The 14798-nt window shown below is 45.6% G+C and overlaps 1 protein-coding gene across 2 annotated transcripts in view; it reads right to left on the minus strand.

Moving 5' to 3' along the window:
- Positions 1 to 12555, minus strand: part of Entrep1 (endosomal transmembrane epsin interactor 1) — a 66014-nt gene extending 53459 nt beyond the window's left edge. Inside the window, exons 1-2 of one of the 2 annotated variants that reach the window (XM_050160599.1) lie at positions 11877 to 12554; positions 1173 to 1229 (exon numbers count right to left, since the gene is read on the minus strand). In XM_050160599.1, coding sequence (XP_050016556.1) covers positions 1173 to 1229; positions 11877 to 12263 — 444 coding nt within the window. In that variant the 5' untranslated portion in view covers positions 12264 to 12554. Of the gene's footprint in view, positions 1 to 1172; positions 1230 to 11876 lie in introns of both variants that reach the window. The other variant, XM_050160606.1, reaches the window with a different exon arrangement.
- Positions 12556 to 14798: the final 2243 nt, after the last annotated feature.

A 14798-nucleotide genomic window follows, 5' to 3' on the forward strand; every position in this document is an offset into this window, starting at 1 on the left:
CTGCCTCTGTCTCCAAAGTACTGGGATTAAAGGCTTACGCTGCCACCACCACCCAACTAAAACAAACTACTTTTAAAAATGACTCTGGAAATAATTAAATCTTATATCAAGAGATATGAAAGAAAAGTAATACGAAAAGCTACCATGTGTTTTTAAATACTCTTCAATGTAAGTCAGATTTCCTAAACTTTATTTGAACTTGGCAGTTACGTAGACTCCACTGTTGTTTACTTGTTTATTGTCATTGTCTCTTAAACTCAGCCCCACACCAGGTAAAAACAAAGGACAAAGTCTCACTCAGATCATTGGCGTTGCCATTGGACACTGTAGAATGGTTCGTTTTGGGACATTAATTTTAGCTCTACAACAGAAGGATAAAATCATCAGCTAATGTCTGCATTATTAAAAAAAAATTAACATTAATGAGCTAAAGAGACAATGTAGCCAATCTGAGGAACAAAATTATGAAGTTGCCCAGCCAAACTATTCTAACAATAAAATGTTATATATTTGTGGTTAATACATGCGGTCTGCTTGGGACAAAGAAGAACAGAGAATGTGGGTGGTGGGGTTAAGAGCCGGGCAATAGGTACAGTGAACTCACTATATCATCCCCACACATGCGTGTACCTGTACTTCTGTACATGGAAACCAGAGGAGGATGTCAGGTGTCCTCTTCCACCATCCTCCACCTTTTATTTTGAAGTGAACCTGATGCTCACCATTCCAACTAACCCAACCAACCATCCTGCACCCAGGATCCACCTATCTCCACCCCTCTGTGATGGAGTTATAGTTATACATGGCCATGAACAGATCTCATGTGGCTGTGGAGGATTTGAACTCAGGTCTTCTTGCTTACATAGCAAGCACTCTTTCCCACTATGGCATCTCCTTAGCCCTAAACAGATTTTTTTTTTCAACTATATCTTCAGAATGAATCTAATTCTGGAACAAGAAACATTTGTATCACTCTAGATGTACACAGAGCTTAAAGCAAACCATAAACCATCAAGATTATCATCTTTCATCATCATTATTAAAGGAGCACTTACTTCTAAAGTATCTACTGTCAAATTATCTTTTAATGAACAAGGACATTTAAGAATCTCAAGTTTACTTAAACGGGCTTCAGGTTTTATGAAGAGTAATGTTGTACAGTCTGTACATACCAGGAGTATCATAGGTCTTTTCCAAGTTGTCAATCCAATGATTCCAGAGAGTATCACCTGTGAGGATAAATACATCATCAGCCCAGAAAATGCTAGTTAAACATTTCCCATTCTTGCTGCTTATATAAACCATAGCAAAACCACTCTGGATTGTCTGACAGGCCTACAAAGTATGTTTATTGGCTGTGGTGGTTTGAAAAGAATAGCCCCTAGAGGGAATGGTACTATTAGGAGGTGTGGCTTTCTTAGAGTAGGGTTGGCCTTATTGGAGGAAGTGTCACTGTGGAGTCAGGCTTTGAGGTCTTATATGCTCAAGCCATGCCCAGTGTCTCAGACCACTTCCTGTTGCCTACAGTCAAGATGTAAGACAGAACTCTCAGCTCCTTCTTTAGCACCATGTCTGTCTACATAGTGCCTTGCTTCCTGCCATGATGATAATGGACTAAATCTCTTAACTGTAAGCCACTGCAATTAAATGTTTTCCTTTATAAGAGTTGCCATGGTCATGGTGTCTCTTCACAGCAATAGAAACCCTAACAAAGACACTGTGTGTGTGTGCTTTCCATTTATGTTAGTAAAAAGATCAGTATCTCTGACCAAGTGTTCCATACACTCAGTCTGCTGTCAGTCAGTCTGTGACACACACAAGTATCTGCATGGGACAGGTAAACTCCAAAACAGCAGACAAGACCCTTGAGTGTATCTCCTAACCCAAGTTTAAAGCCTGGGTTCCACATTTCCCTGATCCCTCACTACACTTCCTTTCCAGGTACCCCTGCCCTTCCTTGGCCATCCAGGCTAGACCCTGAACTTGGTGCTGTGCCCTCTTTACTGAAGTACCCATTCCTCTCGATGACCCTCCTAGCTGCCTGAGAACTCATAGCCATTCTACAAGCCCCTACTGTTATCTCTTCTGAGAAGCCTGCGGGAATCTCATCACCACATATGTCTGCCTGTACATACCAACTTCTTTTTTCCCTTAAAAAAAATCAAAATCCCGATTATGGCAATTAAGAGAATCTGCTGCTCTTGAGAGGACCCGAGTTCAGTTCCCTGCACCTGAGTCAGGCAACATGGCGCCCACACGCACATACACAGACGGACAGGCACACAAAGACACACACACGCCTTTTTCTTCTTCTCTTTAAGAAAAGTCTGGTCACCATCTGTGCATCTCTGCCCCTGTCCTGTCCTTAAATCCTTGGCTCCTGCGAGTGCTGGTCACATGATTATCAACAAGTGACTGTCCCGGAACATTCACTCCACAAAGAGGAACTATGGAGGGAAAGCTCTCTTGTTGCACAACAATGCTTCAATTAAAAACAACACACTAAAAGAACCAGAATGTTGCCAAAACACAGACTGGAAACCACCCCAGCCTCTGGATGGCATGGTTCACTAAACCACCGGAAAGAAGAAACAAAGTAATCCTTCACTGGGGACACCCTTGAAGTATACTTGTATAACGGGGTACATCCACCCAGCGCAGCAAAGAGGAGTTTCTTTCACGGAGCATCTCCCTTGCCCCAGTCCCTCCCATGCACACATCCACAACTGTTGTTTATTAACTACACATCAGGCAAGGGTGTTCAGATCAGGCACACAGGTTCACCCGCAATCCCCCATCTCAAGACTGAAGCAGCCCAGAGCACACACCAGCACGGAACAAAATGTACTCACATAACCTTGACCCAGAATCCCATTTGTACAGGCTGGTGATGGTTTCTTTCTAGCCCAATCTATCCCAGAAACCCCATTAATTTCAGTAGGATTCCTCTTGCCTTCATTCCTAATGTGTGGGCTGTGTTGCCTCTCTATGTTGGAACAGGGACCCAGGGCTTTGGTGGCCTGCTCAGATTCAAAAGAGCCAGCCATATGACCGTGGCTAAGTCTCTTCATTGTCTCTGCCCTCACTCTGGTCTCCTGTGAAATGGTAAGTGAAAGAAATCAACTCTGGCTCTCTTCCAACTCAAAGAAGGAACACTGAGCTAGGTGCAGTGGTGCACACATATAATACTCAGGATGCTGAGGCAGAAGGATCACAAATTCAAAGTCAGCCTGTTCTCAAACAACCAAAAAAAAAAATAAAAATAAATAAACCACAAAAGACTGATCCCACCATGATGAGAGATTCCTCAGAAAACCTGATACCCAGTGAGTTTATGAGCACACACTCATGTGCCTGTGAATACATGTTGTGTGTGCATGTGCATGCATCTGCCATATGGGGCCATTTGCTCATGCATGTATACATACAAACATTTGCATGGATGTCCTTGTCTGTGTGTCTCTGCCTCCTCACCCTGTGCTTACTGGACTTGGCTGAGGAAACACAAACTGTTTTTATGTGAAAACATGACTGAGTACTTCCCTGCCCTTAGGAAATCGCAAACTGCCCACTTCAGTAAAAGAAAATAACTATGATTTGAATTATTTGAATTATTATTATGTTTGTTATTTGTGTCAAAGTCTCATAATACTCTGTGGTCCAGCTTTCAGGAACATTCTCTTTTTTTTCCATTAAAGCAGTATTATTAAGATGAAGTGTCCAGCCTAGGACAAAAGCCTATAAAACAGTGATGTGTCAGGGCTACACTTTCCATTCCTCTAACAGCCTCAGGGTCCCGTCTCCTCCTCGCTCACAAGTTAGTACATTAGATGCATTTTATGTAAGCACACATCTCTCTCTAAATTCTTACTGCTATATGCCAATGGCATGCATGTGTATGCACATATGCACAAGGGTGTGATGGTCACAAAATCGTCATGACAGAATTGCTTTCTTGTTTGTTTTTCAAGACAGAGTTTACTGTGTAGCCCTGGCTGTCTGGAACTCATTCTCCAGACCAGGCTGGCTTCAAACTCAAATAGATCCACCTGCCTTTGCCTCCTGAGTGCTGGGGTTAAAGGCATGCACCACCTCCTGGTTTAGATTTGCTTTTTCTGATCTCGGTAAGCACTTCATTAGAATCTTGTCAAGTCCACTGAAATAGCTGTAATTCGTTTCGGCTTCATGGCTGTAGAGCCCTCCATTGTGTGGCAGGGTCTAATGGAGTCAATCATTTCCATATTTGTGGGCATGAACTCTGGTCCCAGCTTTTTATTCTTGTAAACAATACAGCCAATAGACATTCATATGTTTTGTGAGTATATCCTTAAAGACACGTGCTTTTATTCCTGTTGGACAAAGTCTCAAGAAAGGGGTGGCTAAGTAGCATGTTATTTATATTTCTTAATTCTAACATAGCCTCATGGATGCCTTTTGCAATGAAGGCCTTCTTCTGAGACAGAAAGAGCCACGTTGCCTCTCTGATTTGGGGAGTGGCATTTTGTCTACATCGTAGCAACTGCAGAAAATGTAATTGAAAAATATGAATACAATATGGTATGTAAAGAATATCAATAACCTCACAATATATTTGGCAAAGATATTAAGACTTGTTGGTGGGAAAAACAATGCTTATAGGGCATTAAATAAATCAAGACATGCCAAGGTCGTGGGTTAGAAGGAATCGTTGCCACTTGACTTCTGAAACGGATTCCGAGCACAGCCTGCAAGCTTGTGAGAACCACATTCCTTATCAGGTGCTGGAAAGTAAGTGCAATTGACTGGCAGAGTTGATTTACATCCCCAGCACTTTAGAAGGCTCGGGCCTGCCTATCACAAGTTCAAGGCCCACCTGGGCTACAGAGTAGCTTCGAGGCCAGTTAGGCCAGGCAGAGAAATTCTATCTCAAAATAAACAGGAAAAAAGAAGGCTGGGGATACATTGAGGGGCTCAGTTCCCAGTACTAAGGGGCAGAAATAAAACTGCACCCTAGTTCCAGGTGGTAGTTGCATATGAAAGCCTTAGTCTTAAACCAGCAATAAACCTATGACCTGTTAACGTTCACCCAGTAGCCCTGTTCTTTGCAACCCTGGTGAATCCCAGGCATTTGGAGAACACTGTGAATGGGGAGGGCTGAAAAGTTGACAGAGGAAGGAGGAACAAAGAGTGAGAAGCCTCTAAAATTGGTGACAGGAACTGAGGCTCTGCTCTAAATTCAAATCCCTTAAGAGTGCAAGGACTCAAGGAATAGGATGCTTGGATATGTGCGCTTTGTTTCATCCAAGCAGGGAGTTGTGGAAGGCCAGAAGAGAGAGGCAGAGCACTCTAGGCTCCGCCTCCTCTGTGGCAGCAGTAGCTGGGCTCTGCCAGGAGGGAGTCCAGAAGGCCTTTAGGAATGACCTTTCATGGCTTCTCCTATACTCAGTGCTACTACTGACTGAACTGTCTAGGCCGTGAGGGACTGTGCCTGAGAAATGTCACTCAAATGCTGTGAGCAGCTTCTAGAAGACACTTGGTGATGATGGCAAGAGTCAATGACCAAACTAGGAGACGAGCTTGCTTAAGGATCACTACCTAAGTCTGAAGACATCTCCGCCCCGTGCATCCTGAAAGGACATCGCCATCAGCATTCTTCCACCCGGCACAAGACGCAACGTGCCCCGAACACGCTGGTAAGAACCCACGGTTAACGCCAAACCATTTCCAGATAAGCATAATCAGAGCCATTATCGTTTCTGTTTTGTTCCTTGTAAGTCGTTCCCTGTGGCTCATGGGAACAAAACAGATCTTTCTTCTTCCCGACAATGCAAAGGGAGAGCCTGAGGTCCAGCAGCTCAGAGTCAGCGGGACCCACCGTGTACGCCTAAAGCCCTGGATTTTCCAGCTTAGAAAGCAATCATTAAAATCAAAGGCTTATACCTCTACTGCCCTATTTTTCCCTGGCTAATCCACAAGCATGCCTTAGGGCAAAAGTGCTCTGGCTCATTTGTCAAAACCTGCTGGCCCTAAACACAGATGTTTAAAAGCCACGCGGCAAACGCCCTGTGTTTACCAGAAATAATTTATCCAGCTTCTCAACAACCTATCTTTCCCTGGAACTGAAAATGTGGGGGGGGGGTCCTTCCCTTTTTACAGCATTTGAAAATCTGAGTAAGTGAACAGAACCCCCACAATAGGCACCACAGACGGCCTGTTCACTTTACTTTGGTTATATAGCTATTGCCTTGGTGCTGGAAAACTATGGAGGATTTTTCAATACAATATCCAGTATATGCCAGGGAGGAGCCAAGCCTTTTCCCACACGTTCTCGGATACACAGAATCAGTCCAGAGGCAAGAGCAGCCTGCTCATTTTCCAAATGAGTAACTCAAGGCAAGAACGTGTAAGTGAGGTTCTGCTGTTGTGTAAAACAAAGAACTGAAGAAGGTCAATAAATTTCACCCCAAAAATCTTCAAAATGTCCCTTAAATAATTGTTTTACATGATAGGATATGTGTGTGTGATTTACATGATAGGAAATATATATGCACACACTGCTTAAGTGGTAGAGTAGAGAAGTAGAATCTAATGAATGTTACAGAAAATATATATTTACTATTGTTTATCTGGCAGTAACTTCAGAGCTTTTTGTCAGTTTCTTCCCTAGTCATTTTTTTTTTTTTTTTGCTTAGTCATAACAAATTTTTAAATAGGTTTTCCTCAATGATTCTTTATATGAAATTGGAATCTTGCCATGGCATCAATGGAGTCAAGAGAGGGATGGGGAGAGCTCAAGTTACTGACAGAGGAGAGGGAAAGGACTATATGCAGACCCTGTGGAAAATGGGCTCCCTGGGGGGAGCTGCACAGGGCCAAATCCATGCCCCTCCTCTGAAAGTGCTCCCAGGGATCATACAGGGCATCAGCACTGGGGCTGGACAAACCACTGCAGCTCTCTCTACTCTTTAAGGTAGCTCCGTGTGGGGGATGCCATCTCCCACAATCCCAATGGGCTCAAAACAATATTCACTAAACACACGCACAAACTGAGAGCAAGGAAGACACAACCTGAATTCACACAGACATCAAGACCCTCCCTCAGCCACTCACCAACTACAGGCTGTGTTTCAAGAAGGCCAGGCTAATCTCTTGGCACTACAAGCTTTGGACATAATAGTCATTACCAAGGCTGCCAGGGGGAAATGGTCATAGAATGTTCAAATGAAAAAGATCTGAATGCATTTTTTTTTTCTGAGACAGGGTCCAGTGTAGCAAAGGTGAGCCTCAAGCTGGCTGAGCCAAGGATGAACCGGAAATCACAATCAGCCAACTTCCCCCTCACGAGCGGCTTGAATTACATGACTGACCCGTGTGCCTCCACCACTCCTGTTCAGGCAGTGCCGGGGTTTGAACCCCAGGTCTCTGGTGTGCTGAGCTGGCACTCTACCCGCTGAGCTACATCTACAGCAGTCAAAAAAGATTACATTAGGAGCCACTGAGACGGCTCAGCCGGTAAAGGCCACTAAGTCTGACAAACTGAATTCGATTCCTAGACCCAGAGAGTAGAAGGAGAGAACTAATTCCTACAAGTTGTTCTCTGATATATATACTCTTTCCCTCCCTCCCCCTTCTCTAAATAAAGAATGTAACTTAAAAATAAATAAAGATTATATTAAAGTAGTCCCTTCAATTGCTGTAATATTAATTCAAGAGTGTTGAGAAGGTTGCTTACAGGACTTAATTAGTAAGTGTATTTTCAAACAGCTGAAACAGTTCCTCAAGGTTCAGAAAAGTGGGGGGAACCTCAGTTCTGAGCGACATGCCTCCCAGAGGCAAGCATGGAGGAATAGCCTCGAAACGCGCTGTTTCCATGTGAATCCACTGCCACATCAAATACAAACCAGATACCTTTACAAAAACCAAACTAGGATTGGCCAGTGTCAGTGATGAGGCAAACTGTGAAGGGCTTGTGGTCATTCACAGTTTGAGAGGAGGAGGTTCTTCTCCAGTGCTCACACATAGATTTAGCATCAGACTTGTTAGCCACTTCTTCTTAAAGTCCAGGTCAGATACAAATCAAAACTGCTGAGCAGACCAGGGATGTGGCTCAGGGGCAGAGCTCTTGCCTCTGGCCCTGAGTTCAATCCCCAGATCTACAGAAAAGAAGGGAGGAGGGGAAGGGAGAAGGGAAAGGGGGAAGGGAGAAGGCGAGGGAGAAACTGAGTGAACGTAATGACGGTATGCCTGCATAATGACATATCACACCACAATTAATGGGAATGAGTTATTGCTAAACTGGATGAGCCTCGAAAATACCCTAATTAAAAGAAGTTATTCATCCACAAAAGACCATATATTGTATGATATGTATGTATATATATATATGAATACATGAGAATATATGTGAAAATATGAGTATATATGAATATATAGTAAAGATATAGATATAGATATGAAATGTTCAGGATAGAAGTAGTCTACGGCGACAGAAAATAGGAAAATGGGTACTACCTGGACAGAGGGGTGGGGAGGGGGAGAGAAACAAAGTCAGATGGTTTTGTGAATTTCCTAAAACTCATTGTGGTGATGGCTGTGCAACAATGAACTCGCTGGAAACTCCTGGGCAGTTCTCTTTACACGCGGGCTACAGCTCGGTAAAGTTGGCTTATTTTGTTCTGTTTCCATTTTTCCAGTCCTCAAATCACAGTTTTTCATCATTTTCCATAGAGACCTTCATTCAGCCCTTTGAGTTTGTTGTAACGCGTCAGAGAATAGGCACTGGAGTGTTTTGTGGCTGAAGGCACTCATCTGTAATCTGAAAATAACCAGTGTGTTAAGAGGAGGGACCGTGTCAGAAGTTCAGATGTTGCTAGCTCCTGTGGCTGGGGATGGGTCAACCACAGGGACATTACATTCGCCTTCAAATGTCTTCAAACTTTAATTTTTTTTCATAGTGAAATGTTAAAAGTAGAACGGGGGTCACTTCTTATGAATTTCATGTGTCTCTAAAAATACAAACACTGAAATATTTACACATAAAATTACAATAATGTAATGTTGAGATTTTCAAATAATAAGGGAAATTTAATCTGCTAAATGGACTGAGAGTTAAAGGAGCCTAATTCCTGCTTGACAGTTCCTCGCTCTGGCATCTATCAGGACACACAGGACCAGTGGCAAAGCCTGGGGCGGGGACAGATGAGACCACTATTCTTGTGGCTGTGCCGTGGCTGTGGTTTTGTTATACAGTGTCTGCCTAAGACTAACTTTTCTCCTAATACAGGATCTTTTTTTAAAAGAGCTCTCTAACCTACATGAGTTTAAAACATGATACAAATATGGTATTTTTCTTCCTGAAACACCAAGAGATTCATGGAATCCAACAACATCTGCTTAAACCCTATTTACTTATTCTGAAGATACAGATAATAGTCATTGGTTCTGTTGCCACTTTGCGAATTCTGAAGTCGACCTTAGGAACAGGTCACACACACACAAAGAAAGAATAAGTGACAATTACAGGTCTGGATACTGACCTAAGGGCACAGGGTAGACTATGACATACAAAAGAGAACCTCTCAGGTCCAAATCCTAGACTCCTTCTTGGATCTAATTTGCTTGTGACAGAGAACAAGCCCGGCAGGTGAACTTAAGGTACCCCCTGTGAGTTCTGTCTTGTGAGCTTTGTTTTCCATTGCATCAAACCCCCCTGTGGCTCCACTGACATCCAAGTGCATCTACTTACTCCTGAAATAATTCACAATTGCAACATGATTTCAGATTTTCATTTTAGGAAAAAAAAAACATGGTGTGTGTGTGTCTGTGTGTCTGTGAGTGTGTGTGTGTGCTCGCGCGCGCACGTACAAGTTATTTGTATGATGTATGTACTTGTAAGTGTTTGCATGTGTGTGGTGGCAGAGAATGATACTGGGTACACTCTCCACTGTATCTAATTTGTGGAGGCTGGGTGTCTCATCAGTTTGGCAGGCTGACTAACCAATGACTGTCAGGATTCTGCCTGTATCCACCTTCTCCCAACCCCACCCCAGGCACTGGGGTTACAGACTCCCCTCTCCCCACACCCAGCTTTTAGGTGGATCCCCAGGATTCAAACTCAGGTCCCCCATGTTTATACAGCTTTACTGACTGAACCATCTCCCTAGAACCCCCCACAAATCTTTTTAATAATCTAGCTGTCTTGAAAGAACAATGGACAATGATTTTTCAAAGAGTAAATCCAAAAATTACATACAAGATTCTGGTTCAACGAACTTAGAGGAAAGAAATGCAGACATCATTTGGATGACTAGCCTGGAAAGGGGAAGTATTATTTCTGTTCCTATTCTATTGAGAGTATCTATATTTCAAGGTTTTCCAGAGCACTCGCAGACAGTAGCAGAGTCCAGGGACAGGACTACAGGGTGGAATTCTGCCAATCTAATACATAAGTTGTGAACTTCACTCACGACAGCCCGAAAGGACTGGGGTCCCAACAGAACCATTTACCAAAGGTGTTTAAGAGTAGATTGCCAGGCGGTGCTTGTGCACACCTTTAATCCTAGTGCTTCAGAGGCAGAGGCGGGCGGATCTCTGTGAGTTCAAGGCCATGGTCTACTGAGTAAGTTAGTTCCAAGATAGCCAGGATACAGAGAGAAACCTGGCTCCAAAAAAAAAAAAAAAGTAAATTGGCACTGCATGGGTGATACAAAACTCCAACCAAGTTAAGCCAGAGAAACAGAGAAACCTTATGTTCTTCATGTTCCTATTCAGACAATTACTCTAGGTTCAATAAGTTCTCCCACATTTTCTTAAAGCTGAATTTGGTCTTGACTCTGGCTGCGCTTTGACCAACAGAGCACAAAATGTACACTCACTGCAGATGGTAGAAAAAGCTATAGACATTGCCAGGCTCTCCGAGGGCACTAGTTCGTGGAAAGGTCATTTGCTTTACTCAGCCTCCAAAGCATTGCACAAAGACCTGTTCCCAAGTCTCCCGGCCCCTGGCAAACCTCAGGGGACTGGATGCCTTGAAAGTTGTGACACACTTAGGCAGGATGAGTAGCCATCCTGTCTACAGATGCTTGCTCACTGGCAGTCACTTTTCTCAGAGGCCAGGCTTCCTTCCCTGTGCCCATTGGTCAAGAGAGGCAGGACCAGGTGTCAGGGCAGGTCAGACATCCCCAGCTAGCTGCCCACACTTCTGGAGTTTGGGTGAGTGCATCCATAATGACAGGTTTTGTCTCTTGAGCACCCACTTCTGCTGAGCAGCCTTGGTGGCTCCAGGAACCCACCCAGGGTTTGAGCCCTCTTCTAATGACCAGGTACCAAGCCACCAATCACACACAACCTCTTATTACCTCTGAGCTCCTTGGGGTGCAGTCACCCAACACCAGATAAGCTCTCTCATTTATCTGTGTCTTAATGAAGAATAAAAACAATCAATCGCCTCCCCTTCTTCAGTCTGTCACTTTGCCCACTCCAGAAGTACTCCACCAGATAGGGGTTTGTTGGTGTATCCGTGAGGAAAACATATCAAAACCCCTGCCCTGCGGGAGTTTACTTCGCCAATGTAGTACAAATATTCAGTGGCCAACAAGTTTCATTTTTCTCCCATCCCCATGCCAATCTCTCAAAGAGCTCGATAACGTGCTTAATGTTAATTTTACTGGAAACAAAATCCTTAGCGTGCAAGGAACAGACGCTGCCCAGGTGCAATCCAATTCTCCCTTGAACTTGACTGCCTCCCAACACTTTCCCACCACTTACTGTCGCCAAACACTTCAGGTGGCTAGAGGATCTGCGCTCCCCAACTGAGGTCAAACAAAAACAGCGGTAGGAGCCCTCCACAACTCACTGCCCCGAGGGTGGACCCCCTCAGAGAGGCGCGCTGTACTCACCGAGGAGCCGGCCCAAAACGGGCACGAGTTCTTCACCTGCGGCGAACTGCTCAGCGACAGTGCCCCGAAGCTGAGCGCCACCATGCAGCAGCCCAGAATCAGCTGCAGCAGCCCGAGCGACAGGAGCGGGCGCGCGGGTAGCAGCGCGGAGCCGGGCGCGGCGGGACGGCGGGACGCAAGAGCGGGTGGCGGGGCCAGCACAGCGGCGGGGGCGCAGCGGGGACGGGCTGGAGGCTGCAGAGCGCCCCGGGGCCAGCGTGGCCGCAGCGGGGGCAACGGTGGCTCCTGGGAGGCGGCGGTCGCGGCGCCGGAACCCCCGGCCTGAGGTCCGCCCGACAGCCCCGCCACCGGGCAGCAGGAACCCGGGAGCACCACGGGCAGAGACATGGGCGCGCGGCGGGCGGGTGGCGCAGCGGAGCGGAGGGTGCGGCGCACCGGGCACCCGCGCCGGCGTCGCGCAGGACGGACTGCGCACGGCCCAACCACTTGCTGCCTCCGCCCGCGCCGGCCGCGCCCACCTGCCCCGCGGGGCCCGCCCCCCGCCGTCCCCTCTCGGTCACCCACGGTGACAAGTGCGCCGCCGCCTTGGGGTCACCCGGGAAAGGCGTCCGGGAACGGCGGGGCCCCGCAGCTAGCGGCGCACCGTTCAGAGTCTTGTCCCCAACAGCGGTACAGAGAGAAGTGTCCCTCTGAGGGCCGTCCTGAAAGTGGGACCCTGGCGACTTTTAAATGGAAGGAAGTTCCCGTGTGATTCTCCTCCTCCCCCACCCCCGCCGGGAGGAGGGGCTGCTGGCAACCCGACGGGAAAAGGTCCAAGCCTTGGAAGATGATGATTCCCTGGACGTTACCGCCTGGGAGCACGACCTGCGTCTATGGCCTCTACCGGAGGATTCCCGGCGCTGACGCTGCAGCCCTTGCCAGGAGAGGACACGGTGCTTTCCCAGCACCAGAGTAGGAACAAGAGTGGCAAAACCAAGTTACTTTGGGAGTCACTACCCAGCACTCATAATGAAAGAGCCCAGGGCAGCCCGGTTGGCAAGAGTCACTAGTTCCATCCTTCTAGCTTCGACCCGGAGCTAATTGGCATCACCTGATAGAACACAGAATCCCAAACTTCCCAGGAAATAGTCTAACGAAATCGTTATCTACTTTGGTAATTTATGATACGTCTATCGAGCTTTAAAGAAAAAGCAACTATTCGCCCTTGCACAATAGTTTCTCCTAATAGAATGTCTAGACGTCTAATGTATCATTGGTGAGCGGCTGATAATGGACTTCTTTGCCAGGTACCAGCCAGAGCAGTGTCGGTTTGCAAGGCACTTCTAGCATAGGAAAGCTTGTCTTTTTGAAAAGGTGAGGGAATTTAACTCTCTCCTGTTCAGTAAAACAAGAGAAATGCAGGTTTGTGTGCTCTGGTGGTAAAGGCTGTATTTATATCGTCATTACCTCACACCTTGTGATATATTACCACTGTGCATATGTTTACACACGCACTCTTTAAGCCATTAAACCACCTGTGAATAATAGTGCCTGGGACTTCCTTTCAGCCTGCTCCTAGGAAGGAATAAACTTCAGGGTTTGGAAAGGAAAGTCGATGCCTTTTTAAATAAACGCTGGAAGTCTGATGTTGTGCATACTTAAAAAAAAAAGCCTAAAAAAAAAAAAGACACTCTTAAATTGCGGGTGAAGATGAGTTAAGTTCCCTCGGTGATGTGGTTATAACTTTTATTTTAAGCACAAAGCTTAAAAGTATTTAATTTTTAAGGCCGGCTGACACTCTGCAATACAGCATGTCTGCTGAGTGTTCAGACATCCTCTCCGCTAACCAAATCTATTCTATTGGCCAGCGCCCGACACCCGAACCACGCTATTAAAAATGCATTTCCTTGTGTCTAAGAATGTTGGTGTTAGAAGTCAAAGTACCCTCCTTTCCTTGGGGGATACTTACGACTAGAACAGGGTTGGGGGAGGTGCTGGTGACAACCCATGTCTTAGTGCCAGTGCTAACTACACAGCAAGGATCACTGTGAAAATCCATACAGTTATGCTTAGGTTCTATCTGCTTCTTCATGTTTTACATTTAAGAATCTACCTACGGACTTCAAATGCCTGAAGTTTCTAGGCATTTCCTCTCTGTAGAAACACACAGAAGCAGAGAGAAGTAAAATTCATAAGTGGTTTTTATCCCCAGCTCTACCCATTAGAAGGTCATAGAACCTTCCTGGAAGCTCCTCCATCAGGTAGCTTTTTTGTTCTGTTTCTCTCCCCCACCCCCACTCCCTCTGTTATTGTCAGCAACATTTATGGCTGTGAGCTTCTTTTTCTTGTTCCCATAAACACAAATCTAGATAAAATTGTCCCAGCCTTTAAAGTGACAGCAATTAATGCCCTCCCTCCAGTATTTGTGCTTGAGATTCCTGTAACCAGATCTCGATACTTCGCACTTCACACACCTGCTTACGGTAAGTATTCGGTCATCCTTGACTGAGCTGTATGAAACAGATCTCTTCCAACAATGATTCAAAGCCACTGGGTCCAGTTTGGTGTGGAAGATAATAGTAAAATAGGCAGGGGCTGGAACTTGAGGGACCGGTGAGGGTGGGGTGGGGGGTGGTAACTGAACGCTCCTACAGGATGGGGAGTTCCTCAAAAACTGACACGGAGTTACCCCAAATCTACATCAAATGTGGACATTAACAGTTTCATAATTCATAAATTCATAATTTCCATCTGAAGATGGAAACAGCCCAAGAGTATGTCAACTGGATGAACATAGAACTAAAACCTGGGGTACCCACCCGGTACGATGGAGTACTCACACATGCTACAATGTGGGTGGACCCTGGAGACATGCTAAGTGAAAGACCAGTCACAGAAGGCACAGACTATACGATTCCATTTCGATAAAACGTCAACAGCCAA

Source organism: Alexandromys fortis, unplaced genomic scaffold (genome assembly GCF_014885135.2).
Source record: "Alexandromys fortis isolate MF-2015 unplaced genomic scaffold, M_Fortis_MF-2015_v1.1 scaffold_10, whole genome shotgun sequence".
Lineage (NCBI taxonomy): Eukaryota > Metazoa > Chordata > Mammalia > Rodentia > Cricetidae > Alexandromys > Alexandromys fortis.